General features: G+C 35.4%; 1 protein-coding gene across 4 annotated transcripts in view; it reads right to left on the reverse strand.

Annotated features, from left to right (window-relative positions):
- The window catches only part of LOC110812031 (alpha/beta-Hydrolases superfamily protein), a 33449-nt gene that overhangs the window by 2900 nt on the left and 9547 nt on the right, over positions 1 to 21002 (reverse strand). For 3 of the 4 annotated variants that reach the window (XM_088207247.1, XM_088207250.1, XM_088207249.1), the window contains exons 5-9: positions 17424 to 17891; positions 7223 to 9541; positions 6783 to 6991; positions 6532 to 6687; positions 4803 to 5037 (exon numbers count right to left, since the gene is read on the reverse strand). In XM_088207247.1, coding sequence (XP_088063373.1) covers positions 4803 to 5037; positions 6532 to 6687; positions 6783 to 6991; positions 7223 to 9541; positions 17424 to 17891 — 3387 coding nt within the window. The remainder of the gene's footprint in view (positions 1 to 4802; positions 5038 to 6531; positions 6688 to 6782; positions 6992 to 7222; positions 9542 to 17423; positions 17892 to 21002) is intronic. The other variant, XM_088207248.1, reaches the window with a different exon arrangement.

A 21002-nucleotide genomic window follows, 5' to 3' on the forward strand; every position in this document is an offset into this window, starting at 1 on the left:
TCCGATGCTTGACAGCCATGCTCTTACTGGCCATCGACTAAATGGCAGTAACCATCTTCAATGGTCATCCTCGGTGTTAATGTTTATCTGAGGGAAAGGCCGGGATGAATACCTTACTGGAGAGCTCTCACCTCCTCCCGCGAACGATCCAAATGCTCGGACATGAAAAGTAGAGAACAATCTTGTTATGTCTTGGTTGGTGAACTCAATGACCACCGAGATTGGAGAAAATTTTTTCCTTTATGAGACTGCGCACGATATCTGGGTCGCAGCTCGTGAGTTCTACTCCACTTGCAATAACACTTCTGCCATCTTCGAAATCAAAGCAATTCTTCATGACTTACGCCAAGGAGAAAAAACGGTAAATCAATATTACAATTTTCTTACTCGAAAATGGCAGCAACTTGACATTTTTGAAGAACATGCTTGGAGCTACCCAGAGGATGCCAGGAGATTCCGAAGCATCGTAGAACAGAAACGAATCTTTAAATTCCTCTTCGGACTGAACAAATATCTCGACGAAGTAAGAGGACGCATCATTGGAACCAAACCTCTCCCGAACATCAGAGAGGTATTCTCTGAGGGGCAACGCGAAGAAAGCAGGAAGAAAGTGATGATGGGTGACTCGCAACTCAACCCTAACCTTGCTGAAAGCATATCTCTCTCACCCGAGACTGGTGCAGTCCTCACAAGTCGGGTGATTAAGTGGAAGGGACAGTCATGGTGCGAATACTGTAAAAGACCGGGACACGTTCGTGTAAGATGCTGGAAGCTCACGAGAAACTAGCTGAAAAGAAATCGGCTGAGAAGAAGAAGACACCAAAGCAGAAAATGGAGGAAATTCATCGGGGCAATTTTGTCTCAACAGAGGAGAAATCAGCTGCAGCTGTTCCTACCGAAAGCTCCCTATTTAGTTCTGAACAAATCAACCTCCTCCAAAAAATGTTTTCTTCCAATATGGTTCTCGGTAATGCTTCACCAGCTCACAAAGTTAATTTTTTTGGTTTCTCAATTTATTCCACAAAAAAAGGAATATGAATTATTTACTCAGGTGCTTTTGATCATATAATCGGAGATATCTCACTATTCAATGAATATAGTAAGTGCAGAAATAAATTCTCAGTTAAAATTGCTGATGGCTCTATCTCCCAGGTCGAAGGAACAGGAATAATTGCACTGACACCCAAGTTAATTTTGTACTTTATGTTATATGTTTCAAATTTGGATTGCAATCTCCTGTCAATAAGTAAACTATCACAGTACTTGAATTGTGTGGCTACATTTAACTCTAAACTGTGTGAATTTCAGGATTTAGATTCGGATAAGACGATTGACAATGCTAGCATGGATTCACGTCTTTATCTACTGCAAGCTGACAACTCTTCTTTTAATAGACAAACTCATCATGCAGTATGTACTAATTCTGAATCTGTAAACAATTTAAACATAGAGTGCCCTATCATGTTATGGCATTACCGTTTAGGACATCCTAACTTCGTGTACTTGAAAAAGCTATTTTCTGTTTTGTTTCGAAATAAAAATCCAACTTCATTTCAATGTGAAGTATGTCAACTGTCCAAATATATTCGAAACTCATTTCCTAGTTTAGTTTACAAACCCACACAACTTTTTTCATTAATTCATAGTAATGTATGGGATCCCTCTCGGGTCACTAATATTATTGGGACAAAATGGTTTGTATTTTTGTTGATGATCACACTAGAATTAACTGAATTTTTATCATGAAAGACAAATATGAAATTAGTCAAATTTTTAAAAAATTTTACATCATGATTCAAAATCAATTTCACACCAAAATTCAAGTCGTGAGATCAGACAATGGGCGTGAATACTTTGAAACCACTTTGAGCCAATATTTTTCTGACCACGGCATTATCCATCAAAGTTCTTGTGTTAATACCCCACAACAAAATGACATAACTGAACGAAAAATAGACATATTCTTGAAGTAACCCGATCAACCATGTTTGTTACCCACATTCCAAAATTTCTTTGGGGAGAGGCTATTCTCACCGCTGCATACTTGATAAACCGCATGTCCTCCCGAACTCTCTCATTTCGAATACCCTATGATATTCTCCTCAGGGTCTTTCCGCAATCTCATATTCTTCATACCCTTCCCTATAAAGTTTTTTGTTGTTCATCCTATGTCCATGTTCATACTCACCTCAGGGGTAAACTTGACCCAATGACCATTAAATGTGTTTTTGTTGGATATTCACAAAGTCAAAAAGGATACAAATGTTTTGTCCCAAAACCCGTCGTTTCTACAACACTATGGATGTTATTTTCTTTAAAAACTAGTCATTCTATCCCACTACTGATATTTAGGGGGAGAGTCCTAATCAGGAATATCAAGTATGAGATATAAATACACCATCTCTCACCTCTCTTTCCCTCACTATTCCTGAGTCCTCATCAAATTTTCCTGAAAGCAGTATCAAAGAGTCTGAACCTGAGCCTATACCTACTACTATCAATAAAGAGTTACGTGCCTATACTAGAAAACATAAAACTCCAGTTAATAAAGATTCTGAACCAATTACACATTGTCATGAGTCTATTCCAGTTCCAAGCAATAAGAACACATCAGGTAATGAGTTTTCAAGCACAATTTCTGACACTGTTACCAATACTGATCATGATACTGAGTTACCTATTGCTTTGCGGAAAGGAACTCGATCTTGTACTAGACACTCTATACAGGATTACATTACATTCAACAACTTGTTTTCAAAGTATCATGCATATGTAAGTAAACTTGATGCCAGCCCCACTGAACCTAAAACAATTCATGAAGTCTTTGCATTGCCAATGTGGAAAAGTGCTATTCAAGAAGAGATTAGGGTCCTGGAAAAGAATAAGATTTGGGAACTGACAGAACTTCCACCAGGAAAACATAAAGTTGGGTGCAAATGGGTATTCACTATAAAACACAATCCTGATGGAAGTGTGAATCAGTACAAAGCTCATCTAGTAGCTAAAAACTTCACTCAGTCCTACGGGATAGACTATCAGGAGACATTTGCCCCAGTGGCTAAATACAACACTATACGGATATTACTCTGTCTTGCCTCTAATCTTAATTGGCCTCTCTATCAACTTGATGTAAATAATGCATTTTTCAATGGAGATTTAAAAGAAGAGGTATATATGAAAGTTCCTCTAGACCTTGAGACCACATATGAAACTCACTAGGTATACAAACTCAGAAAGGCATTCTATGGTGTAAAACAATTTTCGAGAGCTTGATTTGACAGATTTACCAAAGCAGTTAACCATATGGGCTATAAGCAATGTCAGTCTGATCGTACTTTGTTTGTCAAGAACAGTGCCGTTGGTAAAAAAGTTATCCTAATTGTCTATGTTGATGATATTATTTTAACAGGTGATAACATAGAGAAAATTCAGAAACTCAAAACTTTTCTTGCCACGGAGTTTGAGATAAAAGATCTTGGAGTACTCAGGTATTTTCTGGGAATGGAATTTAATCGTTCTAAAAGAGAGATCTGTGTCACAACGGAAATATGTTCTTGACCTGTAGAAAGAAACAGGGATGCTCGGGTGTAAACCAACAAAAACACCCATGAAAACGACTACAAAAGTTGGATTTAAAAATGGCAAGCCAGTTGATAAAGAAAGATATCAGAGATTTGTGGGCAAACTTATCTATCTCGCTCATACTAGACTTGACATCAGTTTTACTGTAAGTATTACAAGTCAATTCATGAACCAACCTACTGATGTTCATCCGAATATGGTATATCAGATCTTAAGATACGTTAAGAAAACTCCAGGATAAGGACTATTTTTCCAAAAAACAATGAACAGGAATATTGAAATATACACAAATGCAGATTGGGCGGGTTTTATAACTGACAGAAGATTTATGTCTGGGTACTGTACTTACGTTTGGGGAAATTTAGTCACTTAGCGGAGTAAGAAACAATCTGTTGTGTCACGAAATAATGCAGAAGCTGAATTTCGGTCACTTGCTCATAGAATATGTGAGGGAATTTGGTTAAAAAGAGTTCTAATGGAAATGAAATTCTCGGTTACTACTCCTATGAAAGTATGGTGCGACAATCAATCAACAATCAACATAGCTAAAAATCCTGTACATCATGATCGAACTAAAAAAGTGGAGATAGATAGACACTTCATCAGGGAGAAGATTGAAGATCAAACTATTACAATACTCCACGTTCGTACTACTCAGCAAACTGCAGATATTTTAACAAAGGCACTTCCCAAAGAACTTTTCAACGTATTGATATCCAATCAAAACTTATTAAAAATTTATGTAACCTAAATTGAGGGGGAGTGTAGAATTACTTTCAGTGTTTTCTTTTTTACTGTTTATTTTTTCCTTCATTGACAACTTGGTAATGTAACAAAATACTTACTGCTATTTTCTGTTTTTTTTAGTTTTTGTCCTTTTCTTCTTCTTTTGCCTATAAAATGTGTCTGATCATCGATTAATAAAAATGTGAGAAAAAGGAAATTATTTCTTATTCTAAAATTCTTCAGACCTCATCTAAAGCAAATACTTTATCACAGTTGCACTGAATACTCTTGGAATTTTTTTTCAACTGTTTTCCTTGCATGAAACTTTAAACTATCACCAGTAGAAATCTTCTGTCTCCCACACTAGTTGACAGAATAATTTTGGCTTAGACATCTAACACCACAGTCAACAAGTTCAATGATAAAAAACAACTATGTAAAAGAAAGTGTTTCCAACAATATAAACCCATACAAGAAGCTGTCTGAGCTAATACCTTTCGTGCTGATGTAAAATCCAGCCCATATTGCTTAAGTGGATTTTCATACCCCCGTATCCTTTTGCCCCATAACACAACAAGAATCATAACAGCAGCGTAGAGGCCAACAATGCAAGCCAATTCAGCTATTGGGGAGGAATTGTTTGTTGTCCAGCTCCGCACAAGTGTTGGAATCAAGGGAACAACAACCGGTGACCATAAAACAAGTACCATGCTTACAAAGCCAAGAATCCTTTGGAGAAAAAACAATGAAATAACGGGGAAATCAGAATGGTTCAAAAGCAGACTAGTAATGGGGCTGACCACAAATTAGAAAATATAACATGAAGAATATACCAGACATAGTTAATAGGAGAATTTCATCAAAATTATGTAATAAAAGGGTGCAACATCTATGAAAAGGAATAGAACTTTTGTGAAGTTAAAATTTGTCATCTCAATGAATCACATGTAAGATAGATGAACCAGGTGCGTAAAAGATCTGCTAACATAATAGGTTAAACTGGCTTAAATGCAGCTCTCATAAGCAGCTGAATCTGTCACATATAATGAAAACTTAACAAAATATTTTATTGCCACCGTTAGAGTTTGACATTCTTTCCTGTCAAACCCCCAGAATTATGCTTTGTCCAACGTTTTCTTTTATAATTTCCCAATGGTTATTTGGATGTTAGTAGCTTGTGATAGTTAACAAAACCTTTTATATTTTATGTTTTCTAATATGTCTATATTTCAGGTTCAAGATTTTTGTTTTTAAGGTTCATTTCCTTGTGTCATGAACAAAACTAAGGTGTCTCACGTATGCTCTCTGTTTAAATTGAATTGATGAAGAAATCAGAACAACTGCACTCCAAAATTTTTTATTCTCTTCTTTCTCTAATGCCTTGTTAAATTATTATGTTCCCCTCTCACAACCATTCCATGTAAAATAGCAAGAGACTTTCTGATTAAAGCTCCTCGGTTTTTTCCATATAATTTTAATTGAGGTCAGAACTAAACCTGTACTTGAGAGTTGATACACGTGTCAATAAATTTTTACAAGGTAATTATATGTCTTTGTTACCATTCGGCTCCACTTATAAGAATAATACAACTCTTGGACCCAAGTAAAGATCAAAATAATAAAAAGAATAATAAGTAGGGAGGAGTGGAAGAAAAATATGATAAGTGTCAAACTAAAATTGGCATATCAAATATTGTATTTCACTCTTGGCGATAAAAATATGACTACAAGAATTAGAGGTAACAACATTTTTTCCAAATAGAGAAAAACGTAGAACGAAGAAACTTAATTGGCCAAACTAATCGCTTTAAGGCTCAAGAGAGACTGCAAAATATATGCCTATAAAATCTTATTAGTTTCTGTTGGAAAAGGAAAGCATATATATTTCCATTTGTGCAATATATAGAATTAGGCTATTTAATTCCTATTATGATGGAATATCTTATAAATCATGGATTCCAAAATAATAATGTTTCCTTTTATGAAGCTACAACACTATAAGTACGTGTATAATCTCTTGTAGTTATTCAATAAAAAATTCAGTTTTCTACTTTGTTTCTTCTTCTAACATAAAACATCCTTCCCCTTGATAAGGCAATGTTGTCACTAATTCTCGTCAAGCTGCCTTTAAAGTTCACATGAAGCCAGGAGAGAAAAAGAGGAGAAGAGCAAAGACTGCTGGGGCCATGAAAGTAGCCAAAATGGATGATTAGAGACTTTTACCTCTGGATCAATGGACGTTCAGCTATCCGCAAAAACAAGATAAGCCTGTCTGTCAAACTCATAGCACCACGAAGACCACCCCAAAGCAGAGCAATCTTTCCAACTAGCCTCAGTATGCCACCTTTTTGTCCCAAGTCTGCTAGCATTGCCACTAATCTGTTCAGAGAGAGAAATACAAATAAGGTTAGAAAGGCAACATTACAGATAATCTCATACATAATAGGAATTTGCACAGGTCATGTGTTAAACACCTTTCTTGATCCACTTCACCATCTTCCTTTGTAGGTACAACAGGACCAGCAACAGACATGGCTTTCTCAGCCAAGCTTGTGACTATGTTATTTGGATTCTTTTCAGATCCCACCTCCTCAAGCTTGTCAGGCTCTTTATTTAGATTTCCTTTCTCCTTCAATCTGGATGAACCTACATCGGTTTCCTCATCTTTCGGTGGATCGTTTCCCTTCATGTTTAATGATCAAAATGATGACCACATAATAAGAAAAAGAAGAGACCAAAACATCACAGAAATTTTCAATTGATTAACCCAATATATGAAACAGCACTATGAAATAAGTGGTGTTGAGTGCGTCTTGTAGCATAGAAGGCTTCTATACTGACACAAATTGGCAATCATGTCCATCTGTTCAAACAAGTGCACGAGTGTGCAAAGACTTCAGATTAAAAGTATTACCTGCTGCTGAACCAGCAAAGCCGATGCTCCAAGTGCAGCTGTAACAGCACCAATCATGATGCTTTCATTGTTAACATTTCCTGATCCACCTTCCTCCTCTTCTCTACTTGCTGGAATATTCAGACTGCTCTTTTGGAGAGTTTTTTCAGCAGTCGCAGTTAAATTGATATTGTCATGATTTGTCCCCCCAGAGCTTTCAGTTTGATCAATGGTCATAACATTACTTTGATCATTGTCATACAACATGGATACATGAAAAAATTTTCTCAGAGCAGCTAAGGAAGAGCCAACAATTACACCCACTGGTAGTATTCTTCTCGGATAATTTGTACGCAGAATAGCAGACGAAATGGCCCTAATAATACTTCCCCCGTTAAGAGGACCGACTTTTTCCAAAGTATAGTCCATACTATCGTCCTTGTTTTGAAAACACTTAGTATTGCTCAGATCACGCTCAACAGCCAAAGAGACAGCATTTGCTACTTTTTCTAAATCTCTAGCAAGTTCGGATTTGATTCCTCTCATATCTGATGCACTTACTCTGCGATCAATTTCAACCTTCAAAGCATCCATTATAATGGCTTTTACAAAAGTCATGAACTCTTCTAGTCTATCCTCATCATTTTCAATATTTTCACTCCTATTATCAATCCCTTTATATCCTTCAACAGGTTCCTGATGTTTCTCTACGTCTAATATTACATAAGATGGTTCAATAAAGTTATCTGCATTATATGATTTTGTAGGTGAATGAGAAATCTTTCCATATCCCACTGTACTAGTTCTAACATCATCCATAGAGTCTCCAAGACTTCCAGGTTGTTCCAGGAGCTTCCATTGACCGTCTTCCGGGTAGTAGTCAAGCAGAAGTGCGGTTGTTGTATCTAAATCTAGTGGTTTGGCACTCAGCATTTTTGAAAGGAGATATCCACTGACATATTCATAATTGACAGAATCCATGTATGGATTCACATTTGCGTAAGATAGAATGTTATTCACTCGCCTGTCAAAATAATCAGCCAGCAGTTTGCTGCCAACCAACTGATTCTTATTTTTCCTCTCCATGCTTAGTTTGTTTTTGTTTTTTCCATGAGAATTATCTGCGTCATTCTCATTCTGTAAAATAGAATACTTACAATGTTCCTCTTCCATCCATCCAGTCCTCACACCATGTCGTGAGCCTGCCTTATTCTCAGGGAAATTATAAGGACGAGTTTCATATGATCCATCAAAATGATCATTTTCTTTGACTTCCTCATTACCCATGTGGTCACTGGCAATCTGTTGTTTCTCATACACTGAATCAATTTTTTCATCCTTGTCATTCTTGTCATTTTTTTCATCTTCTAACTGTGAAATCATATTTTCGATAACACCAAAAACACTGTTAACAGCAACTTGAGTAGAATCATCAATCCCTGTCAGGGCATCTAATGCTTGAGAAACACTAAATGTGGGGGGATTTGAATCAGACACTGCAGGTATATTCTCATCAGAAATGGACAGAGAATTTCTACTGTCTTTCTTCTGGTGATTATTACCGTCCCTATCCACTGGTTGGGACTCAGAAGAAGATCCCAGAGATGATGCTTCTTCTGCCGCATCGACAGATACTGTCTTATTCTGATCAGAAAAATCCAGACTTTTCTCTTCATTTTTCTGAACATTGTCCTCCCTCTTTCCTGGTTGTGCTGCTCCAACATCTTGGTCCACTCTGTATTCATTAATAATTGCTCCCTCAGATTCACCTATCTTTTCGACTCTGCTGGTAATACTAGCCTTGACATCAGCTTCTGAATCCTTTTCAGCAGAATCAGGAGATGAAGCAGCTTTCTCTTTGATGAACTCATTATTTTCATTATTGGTTCCAGACTGATTACTGCTCTTCCTAGCTAAGCTAGAACTATCTCCTTGGTGACTGATTGACTGGGACTGAGCAGCATCATCAGATTTCTGCTGATTTTCATAAGCGCGAAGCTCTGATCCCATGTCACCAGCAGGTTTGTCCAAGCTAGGTTGAGTATTATTAGCACCATCCACTAGATCATCCAACCTCTTTGTTTGATCTGAAGAATGGGCATCTTTATGCAGATCTTCAGAATTAGATAGACCTCCAGCTTTTTCTTGAGTTTTTGGCCTAGACCCCGTTGATTTCTTGTTTATTCTACTAATATCCAGAAGCCTATCAAGTTTTAGATTTGTTCCTTGTGCGTGCAATATTGCAGATACAGCGGTTGTGAGCTTTCCACGGACATCCTCTGGAACAGCATCTTGCAAAGCATTCAAAAGTGTTTCTCCTTGATCAATGGCAGCCAAGACCTGGACGAGTATACTAGATAATTACCACAAAATCATTACTCAAATAATGGTATAACTCTACAGTCTTAAACTTTCTGGGAAATAAATTACAATAAAATTTTATGGAAACAAAACACACACAACCAAGCAGCTAAGGCCCAATATATTACAAAACAACACTTCTGTTCCATGAATGTTAGTTAACTACTTGATTGATATTTGTTTTAGCACAGTCTTCCCTCTTCCTCGCTCAAAGGAAAGGAAAACTGAAAAAAACACAAATAGGAACTTTGCTCTCTCTCTCTCTCTAAAATGCCATGCTTGATCCTGTGAAGTAAGTGTTGGGAAAACAATAGAAAGTGGTTCAACTTATAATTTATGTTACGTTCTAATATGTATCTCCAACTACACATGGAGTCAGCCCTAAGAAATGCATAAAGACCCAATAAGTAAGCAACAAGGATGCAAGCCAAAGCAAGATTAAGGATTCTCCATGGGTCAAAGGCACAAGGTTCCTAATGTTTGATACCTTTGGTTCTATTACCATCTCCAATAAGATGGTCAAATGATTTTAAGTTTATGAGATAATTGGCCATCCAATTTCATTATTTTACATATATGCATAATACCAAGTTTGATCACACATGCAGAATAAAATCATGAATAAGTACAACAGGGCTCTCTTGGAGATGGATGTAGTCGCTTAATTTCATAAATTGCTGAAGTGACCTCAAGTAGGTTGATTAATTTCTACAATTCTTTCTATCTCTCACACTCCCTCTATGAGAGAGAGTAGAGAGAGATGGATGTAGTTGCTAAATTGCATGGACTGCTCTCAATTGTATGAGAATAGACGCGAGCTCAAATAGGTCGATCCAAGTTCCTATGAATTTCCCTCCCTCTCTTTCTCTTATCTATGCTTGTAGACAAAGTTCGTCACTTACATAAATTCACTAATAACCCACTTAACCAGGGCCAACACAGGATAAAGAAAAGGTTTCATTGCACTTCTTCAAAGATGGGAGTTCTTGCTTAATTTCATGTTCTACCATGTATAAAATGGAATCCTTGATTCTATGAGAGTCGAAGTGAGTAACACTCTCTCTACCAATATACGAACATCCCCAATAAAATAGTTAAATTAATCTAATCATTTTTAAAATTTAATATCATAAAAAAGTGTACAATTTATTACCTTTATTTAAATGCATCCCCTTTTGTGCAAGTTCATTAGGTTGAAAGTGGAGATAAAGAATGTTCATTATATCTTATGCCAAAAGTTCAATTTCGATACAAATGGCTATAAGTCGAACATTTGACCTCTAGGTTGATAACGTATGAAATAATTATGTTGACCAAATTATCTCAAAACTTAAGTTAATAGGAAATAATCAACTTTCTTTATTTATATTTGGGCAAATTACAACATAATACCCATGGTCTTTATCTGCCAATGCTGTTAATTTTTGGAAGACATGCATTTGTTTCTACATAAAAATACACCTAGAAGTCTAAGGCTAAACAAATTAAAGTTAAAAAAAAAACGAAAATTTTACAAGAAAAGAGCATAAAAAACTAATGTTTTTACGTAAAATAATAAAAAAGGGCAAATTCCCAAATTAGACCATGAAATTTAACTCTTGCTGTAGCATCGTTCCTAATATTTGTTAGAATTTTATCACTAATATTTTTTATTTGTTTCAAACATTCAGATTCTTTCTATTGTCGAATAGAAAAAACTAAAATAGTTATATCATATTAAAATTTTTCAAAAAAAAATAATTAAAAAAATAATTTTAATTAATTAATTAAATTAATAAATTAAATAACAATAAACAAGGCCTATTATTATCTATAATAATTTATTAATCTATTAATTTAATTAATTAGTCAAAATCATTCTTTTAAACTATTTCTTAAAATATTCAAACATGATCTAATTAGTTTAATTGTTTCTATTAAGAAACAAAAACAACTGCACATTTAAATTAAATAGAAACAACATGGACCAAATTGTAATGAACAAAAAAAACTAAAGGATTGAATTGTGATAAATGTCAAACTTCTGCGGTTAATTTAGTAATTTATTCAAAAAAATAAATTAGTAGAAAAAAACACATGCACTAAAGTGAAAAAAGCGAAGCCACATGCTTTGACCTTTATATTTTAACACCATCTACACGCACATGTTCATAGAACCCACTCAATTGAGGTCATGAGAATGTAAGGAAATGTGCTTCACTGAACTTAGAGATGAAGATAGTCGCTAAATTTCACAAACTAACATGTATAGAATTTAAAGTTAATTCTCTATTCTAAGGGTACTGAGGTGAGTTTGAACAGTTTGATTTGATTTCTTACGAATCTCTCTCTCTCTCTCTCTCTCTCTCTTTCAATTGACATACCATGTAGAAAATTGAAACTTCATTCCATTTTACGAGAATTGGAGTCAGTTCAAATAGTTTGAGATGAGTTCCATTGAATCTTTGCATGTACACAAAGGGCATGATCAATGCAAATGCAGTCATATAAACCACCCAACAGAGATCAATTTGAAAAAAGAAATAGATTTACTAAATTTTATGATCTACCATGTAAAGAATGAATTTTTCTATGGGTATGAAGCAATTTCAAATAGTTGATTCCTTAGACGTAAATGTTGAGTTGCTGCTCATATTAGAGAATTCACTATTCAAAAATAGGCCTTGATATGATCATTCAAGTAAAAAAAAAAGGTAAAAATACAATACATTTCAAAGAGAGTTTTTTATTATAAGGTCAAATTGGATTTTCTGCTTCCACTATATATGAAAAACGCTAGTCATAAGACGGCTCCTTGAGTAGTGGAAGATTTTCATAGGTAGCTCCATGAAGTAGGCCAAAGTACACAAAAAATTCTTGGTGTTCTTTGTTTATTTATTGTTTTTACTTCAATCCATGTGCATTTTGCTGGTACTTCTACAATATCATGTATTGAAGCCAGGTTGGCAATCTCGAGATAGGGTTTCTTATGTTGGTTGGATGCTAGGTCTAGGGTTTCTGCAATCCACAGCAAGGATGAATGTACTGAAGGTAAAATTTGACAAGTTCAATGGAAAAGGCAACTTCAGTCTGCAGCAAATTTGGGTAAAAAAATCTACTGATATAACAGATGGTCATTGAGCATTAACAGGATCAAAGCCAGTCAAGATGGATGAGACTTAAAGGACAAGGAGCAGATAGCTTTCAGTACAGTTTGTATAAGTTTGGTGGATTTGATTTTTTGTGATGCAATAGGAGACAGATTGGTGAAGGTTTTGTGGGCAAATCCTGAGAGTCTGTTCATGGTAAAGAGCATAACTAATAAACTCTTCCTAGAGAGAGATTTGTACCATCAAGAGGGCAAAAGAAGAGGATCAGGTTGATCACATAACCTAGTCCAATAGTGAAGTTAGTGATTTGTTGCAGTTTGAGGTAAAGATGGACGAGGAAGATGAGGCAATTTTGTTTCTTTGTACCCTCCTGTCTCTTTCAATCATCTTGACACCACATTGATACATGAAAAGGAAACCCTTTCTTATAAGTGGCAACAGTCCTAAGGTCCCATCAGAAGAAGAAGAAGAATTGAAACAGAAATTCTCAATAAAAAGGATTAATGGCAGATACTGATTGTGGAAGGGATTGATCTCAAAGATATATAAAGAGGAAAGTCCAAGGGAAGGTCCCAAGCAAAAGGTAAGAAAGTTGCATGTTCTAAATGCCATCAGAAGAGTCACTGCAAGCAGGATTGCTAACTGTGGAAGAAAAATAATGAACAGAAGGAGAACCTACAAGTTCTACCAGGGAAGTCTCAGACATCTGAAGGAAAGAGTTTTTCTTTTTTCTTTTTTGAAATAAATAGTATTATTAATAAAGACACCAAGAAGGTGTCAATCCGTGTAAAAAATATTTACATATTTATCAGTAAGTCAATAAGGTTTCCTAAAATTCTCCATATAGTATAAAACATGACCCAAAAACAAAAAACCAAGGATTTAAGATAAAATCAAAGTCATTCTCCTCATCTACCCTTTTAAAAGCTCTTACATTCCTCTTCTTCCAAACTACCCAAAAGACTGTGATTGGAATGATGTCCACGTATTTTCTCCTCCCACTGATTCCCTTCCATGCTCACATCTCTTCTCTAACCGATCCCGCCATCACCCACTCAACTCCTCATTAACCACGGTCCAAAGCTTATAAACCTCCATGCACCAAAGGAGTAGATGATTACAGGTCTATGCAGCCCTTTTACAGAAAAAACAACCATTCACCAGAACATCTCAGGAAAAGAGTTAATGGCGGTTCTGAAGGGACACTTCGAATTTTTCTTCTTGGACTTTAGAACTCAGCTTGCTTGTCACATTTTACAGCAAATAGAGATTGGTTTTTTACTTACAAAGACTGATCCTGGTAGTATTTTGTTGGTGATGATTGTCCCTGTAAGTTGATAGGTATAGGGACAGTTAAAGTTGAAATGTTTAATAGGGCATCAGAATCTTGAAAATTCTAAAACATGTCCGCGAATTGAAAAAGAATTTTATTTCTCAGGCTTTTTAGAAAAGAGCTTTTGCGTGGTTTTTGTAGACTCTGGCAGTGATATCATAAAGATTAATAAAAGAGTCATGGTTGTAATGAAAGAGAATTGAATAGAAAATAATTTTGTTCAAGTCAATTGGAGTACAGTTACAGGCGATACTTCTACTCTTTCATCACATATGACTCTACTCTATGGCATACGCGTCTGGGGTAGTATATTGACAAGCAATGCGGGTGGAGCTTCACAAAAGGAAGATGTTGAAGAGGGTTAAACATCCTGAGGTTGATTTCAACACCACATTCTTCGGTAACAGAATAGTATAAGCATCAAATCTCCTCCACATCAAAGTAAGGATGTGTGAAAAAAAAAAGTACATGGGTAAATATGTAAGGAATCCAGTCAAGATACCAGAGCAAGGAGGAGCCAAATTCTTGGTAAATTTCATTGATGATATTTTCAAAAAGGTTCAGATTTACTTCATCCAGGAAAAGTCTGTAGTGTTCCCAAGTTAAACAATGGAAAATCGAGGTCAAACAACAGTCTGGAAACAAATCAAATGTGTTAGGTCAAACAATAAAGTCGGTACAGAAGTCAAAACTCCTTCGATTTCTGCAAGAAATGGGTTGCAAGGCATGCTACACTAGAATGGTATCATAGAGAGGATGAAGATAATATTGCTTGAAACGGCAAGAACTACGAGATCACAATCTGGATTACCTAAACACTTTTGTGCATAAGCATTTAACAGAGCCTACTTTAATGTTAACAGATCACCTTTGGAAAAAGGAGAGGTTGTTGAAAAGGTATAGATAAGCAGAATTAAGTTGCTAAGCCTATGCACAAATCCGCAGCAACCAATGATCTAAGTTAGATGCCGAGTCAAGAAAATGCATATCTGCCAATTACCAGAGAGGAGTTAAGGTTAAAGATTGATGGATCCAAAAGCACCTCGATTAACAAATTAGTCAAATGATGGGAATGAGGATACTAATGCAGAATGAATTAGCTATAGACTACCAAATAGATTACAAATTACAAGTCAATAAAATATAACACTACTATAATATTTAAGAGTCTATAATTATAGATTTAATATTTTGGGGTTTCATTCTTATTAGTAATTAGTTTTTCTATTTTTATTAGGAGTACTATTTCTAATTTTATTAGTTTTAGTATTTCTTAGTCTAAATCATACTCAGAAAAGTATAACTTGACACTATAAATGCCTTTGTAATGTCTTGAGATCTTCATTCAGTTATTCAGTAAGATACCTTGAAAGTTCTTTCAATTTTCTGGTTGAGTAATGTAATTAAAACCTCAAATATGATACTTAAGACTTTCTAAATCCAATGTCTAAAACCTAATCTTCTAATGTTTAACAACAATAAACTTAGTTTTACAATATTGCCATAGACAAACCTAGATGCAGTCATAAGGCTCCTATCAGGTACGGGTTTAAGAATGGAGCATCTTTTGGTTTATTAACTAGTTGCGGAGAACCATGTTTTTCTAAGCAGCAGTTTCTACTATGAAGAAAAACAAGTGGATGGTACCTATTTTGAAGAGGTGAAGTCTCTACACACAAATAAAAAATATGAATTAACTGAAGTTTCAAGAGAGGAAAAAAAATGGACAATTAAGTGCAAGTGGATATATAGAAAGGAGGAGCAAAAGAAAAGGTAGTACCCACAAAAAAGGGATAGACTACAATGAAGTGTCTTTTAGTTGGGAGCCACACTTCCATCAGAGTTTTATTTGGCCTTCACACAGAGCAGTTAGATGTAAAAACTTCTTCTACATAATGATTTGGCAGAGATGATTTACATGTAACTACTAGAGGGTTTTAAAGAGATTCGGAAGGAAGATTGAGTTTGCAAGCACAAGAAATCACTTTATGGCTTGAAGCAATGCCCTAAGTAGAGGTACAAACACTTTACTCATGAATGATGAGTATGGGCTCCATCAGCTGTAAGAATGATTGTTGCCTTTATGTTAGGATTTTGACTATAATATACTTTTCTGTCAACATATATAGATGTCTATTGATTGATTCTAAGCACGTGGATGATGCACGTCATATATGCCTTTGTTGAGCCAAGAATTTAATATGAAAGACCTTGGAGCTAAAAAGAAATTTTTGGCATGGAATTCTACAGAGACATGAAGAGTGGGGATATTTGGGTTCCATAGAAAACATGCAAGCTACTGCAGAGGTCTGATATGGACAATGCAAAACCAATTTCTAGCCTATTGGCAAATTACTGCAAGTTGCCAAAAGTTACAATGTACTAAAATAGATGAAGAGGTGGAATTGATGTGGAAGTTCTTTTACATTGATGCAATTGGGTGATGTAGACAATGGTGTGTACCGGGCCCGACTTAGTTAAGATACAATTCTTCTGGCAGAGAATCAGTTCTACCAAATTTATACTAAGCATGCACAACTGAGGTTTCAAAAAATCAGAGACTTAATAACTTCAGGTAACATCTCACTGTTGAAAGTGGGTAAGAAGGATAACCAAAAGATTTGTTGACAATGTGTGAGGAAGCCACTGAAGGTGTATCAGAGGAAGAAGGGCAAAATGGGAAATATGTGTGAGGGAAGGGAGTAGTTTTGTACTTCAACAATAAAACTCTTGTTTCCATCTTTATTTCATTTCCACTGTAACCAATAGACGCGTCTAACAGAAAGGCACATCCTCTTGCCTATATAAACAGCTCTCCAGAGGGAAGAGTGCATAAGGAATTTCAAATTCAAAATTCCCATTCAAATTTCTCTCTTTTTCCTTTTCTGTTTAGCCAATAAGTCATAAACCATAAGCAAGGTTCCTGACAAGTTGGTATAAGAGTCGTTAGAATCCGGTAAAACCTATGCTTTCATAGCATCAAAAACTTAGTCCAAAGGAAAGTTGATCGCGATAGAGCAACAGAAAATGCAGCAGGTAAAGGATTCCATTAAGGAGGTTGATCAAGGACTTACGAAATTAATGATTGAGGTTTATGAATTGCAGTGCCAAACCAAAAAAGAAAACCATACATCGAAATGGAAAAATATCTTCTAAGTGAAATCATATATGCACTTATCCTTCAAATTATAATGAAATTGGTGATACTTTTCACAGTTCAACGAACATTATCTCTTACTCTAAATGCAGTAAAGGACAGGGAAAGAAAAGACAGACATCAACTCCAAAATCGGCGTCAAATCTGATGCTCATAAAACACACTCATTATATAATGGAAATAAATATATTCAGAAACAATTACATGATAAGTAAAATACTTAAATAAAAGCTTTCTAGGCATGTGATGTAAAAACAAAATTTGCGAAATTTTCAGAATTACCTTCTTCTTCTCTTCTTCTCTTAGAGTGCCGGGCATAGTCATATCAAGCATATTCATAATTACTTGTGCTGCCTGTAGCACTTGTCCTCTTTCACTATCTTCTGCACTCGCTTCATTCTCTTGGACCCTTTCTGATTCATCAAAGTTCGCCTGTGGAACTAAAACGTTATCCAGTCTCTGCGATTGTTTGTTTTTAAATTCCATGTCTTCCTGTGAATCTCCTCTGGGTCTAAAGCGAAAGCTTATAGCAGTATCACTATCTTCCAGCGTTCCTGGCATAGGATTTATGGCATAACCATTTACAGCTTTTGGTTGGCTAAGATTCAAGAGATCTTTCACTTTGGCATCCTTACCAGATGCTACACCTTCCACAAGACTTAGGCCTTTTGAAGGGTTAATGGCAACGTCTACATCTTTCAAAAGAGGATGACGACCTTTTAGAAGTCCAAGTTCCACTGCTGTGAGCCACTAGATGCGCCAATACCACTTTAGTCAGAAATTACTTGCAATACATGGTTAAACTTCATCAAATTTCCACAAAGTATAAACCAGAAGAAAATTAATCATCAAAAAAAAAAAAAATTGGTAACTCCAGTATGAAACTAAACAAGTATTCTCTCACTAAGCACTGCAAAGCAGATTCTAAAAGGACCTTTGAAATTAATGGTTGAAAAAGAGCCATTTTAGGGTCTATAAAAATGGTTCAATACATTTCATCTTGTCCAATTGATGCAGAGAAAAGCTACTATTATGATTTAAAACATCAAATTATTTTAGATTTATATTCCTACATAGCCTCGTAGTCTCGTATCATTTTAATTATATTCATACTATGGCTACCAATTGTTATTCTTTTCCCTATTTAGTTACAGATGGCATTGATTAATTTAGTATTGGATTTCCTTTCCTGTTGGGTGAACTCTTCTCGGACTAGCTGATAAGTTCACTTATCTATTTGGGAAGCTATGTATGAATTGCCTCACAAAATAAGTTCCTCACCATTCCCATAAACTCCATAAACATTTATTTTGCAACTGCAAAGGACATTAACATTAAATTTTTAAGTGTATCCTGACAATAAATGACAGGCTTTCACATCAATCACATCATAATACTCTTCATTTTTGTAAGATTTTCCAATAAATTATTTTGACATGACCATCTAGTGCATTAGGTGCAAGAATTGATAAAAATGAGGGCAAAAGATCAATTTGATAGAAAATGAACGTGACAAAATGCACTTATTTTGATACTACCATCTAGTGTGTAAGGTTCAGAAAGTACCTTGGTTGGTAATTGGAAAAAATCTACCAATGCTTGAGACACTAAATTATTATTAATGTGAGTCTCAATGATAAAGTAACATACTAGTTTATTGGTGATGCAAACAAGATATTAATTTGGAATGAATTTTATACTAAAGAAATTCTTTCTAATTATTATTACTATTTTGTATTATTATTAGGTTTTAAGTTATATTAAGCATTATAATATTTTAGTACCTATTTAGGTAGATTGTTAAGTATTATAAGAGCTGAGAATTTTTTAATACATGCTTTTGTAATTTTTCTCATTGGTTATAACTAATCCCTATATAAAGAATAATATCTATAAGCAAATATATATAGATGATAATGAATTAAGACTTCTTTGTGAGGTTTTATTCTCTGTTACCTCTCTTTGTATTTTTTTTCCTAGTTATCATTCTATCTAACCTATCCTCTTCAGTCTTTTTTTCTTGAGATAAAAAGTTTGAAGTATATATTCACACAGTACCAAAAGGGATACCAACCATGTACAATGATTTACATTCTAGTTAGGATATCAATGACAAACTCAAAATTTTCATCACTAGTTATGTCACGCTCATAAACATAGATAAAAAAAAGTGAAACCACCTTTATCTCTTAATCTATGCATCGAATTTTCTTTACCCTCAAAAGTCTTAAGATTCCTCTCTTTCCAAATAATCCAAAGCAGTTAAAGGAATTAAACCAATACAAACATTTTCCTTACTCATACCACCCCAGGCCCATAATTCCTCCCCAACAGTATCTGCCATTAACCAATTTACCCCTAGAAGACCATACACCATGCTCCACAGCTCATAAGTCACTGGACACCATAATAATAGGTGGTTGCATGATTCGGCAGCATTCATGCATAGATAACAATGACTAACCAGGTAGTGCCCTCTCATCTTCAGCTTGTCAATTGTTAGGATACATTCTCTACTGACTTCTCATGCAAAAAAAGCAATTCTTGGAGACACTTTTGATTTCCAGATTTATTTAGCCGGGTACTTGATATCTGAACCAGCCCTTCGCCCTTAGGTAATGGTAATAGGATTTTGAAGAGAACTGCCCATTCTGACTCAACTTCCAAATTACCCTGTCACCAATATCATTCAGCTCCTGTGTTTCCAGCAAACTCAGCAGATTTATGTAATCCTGCACCTCCCAATCCTTTAAATTTCTGTAAACATTCACCTCCCAAGTCTGGCTGCCATTATTCTCTTTATAGGCTTCTTTAACCACCATGTTCCTGGATTGAGATATCTCAAAAATTCTTGGAAAATGGCTCATAAGACATCCCCCCTCAATCCACTCATCCTTCCAGAATTTAATTTTATCCCCACGGCCGATCTTCCACTGGTTGCAAGCCTTAAAACAGCGCCAGTCCATTAGGATTTTTCTCCACAACCCCAGGCCATGCTGTTTATTAATTCTGCCAGTTCCCTCTCTGTCAAACAGCTCACCCCATCTTACCATGATAACCCTTCTCCAAAGTCTGTCCTCTTCCAATAAAAATCGCCACAACCACTTAGTGTTCAGAGCAATATTCAGTCTATTTCTACTTATTTCTTCACCTTGATCCCCAATTTTCCTTCGCATATCTCTATTTATCCGTTTCTCATATAATTTTATTTTTTTATTTTTTTGAGATAAAAGTGTATATGTATTAAAATAAGCAAGGGAATGCCATCCATTTATAACATTTACAAATCTATTAACATATCAACAAGTTCCACAAAATCCTCCATAGTACCTAGAAGATGACCCTGTAACAAAAAACTAAGGGTTTGGAACCATCTATTTTTCAAAATATCAAAACTATTAGTGTCACCAACCCCCTCAAAAACCCTTATGTTCCTCTTTTTCCACACAACCCGAAAAATAGTGAATGGAATAAAGTCCATCTGTTTACTTCGGCCTCTAATGCCCTTCCATGCTCAAATTTCTTCCCTCGCTAAACCCACCATCACCCACTATACACCCAACAGCCCATAAATCATAATCCATAGTTTGTAAACCACCGGACAGCACAGTAACATATGATTACAAGTTTCGACTAGTAATTTCTCAAACATTCTCGACTAGCCTCCACAAGGGAGAGTCTGTGCTATCATCCAATGAAATGCAAGATAATTTCTGAAGTAACTCCTCATATTCACCAATCTGCCAATCATTAAGAAATCTCAAAACCAAAACCTGCCCTTCTTCTCCCCACTACTAGTCACCACAAGAGAGTCACAGGTTTTAATATTTTTCTGTTCTACTATAGCATAAATTTGAGGAT

Source organism: Carica papaya, chromosome 7, assembly GCF_054855325.1.
Source record: "Carica papaya isolate Zhongbai chromosome 7, ASM5485532v1, whole genome shotgun sequence".
Classification (NCBI taxonomy): Eukaryota; Viridiplantae; Streptophyta; class Magnoliopsida; order Brassicales; family Caricaceae; genus Carica; species Carica papaya.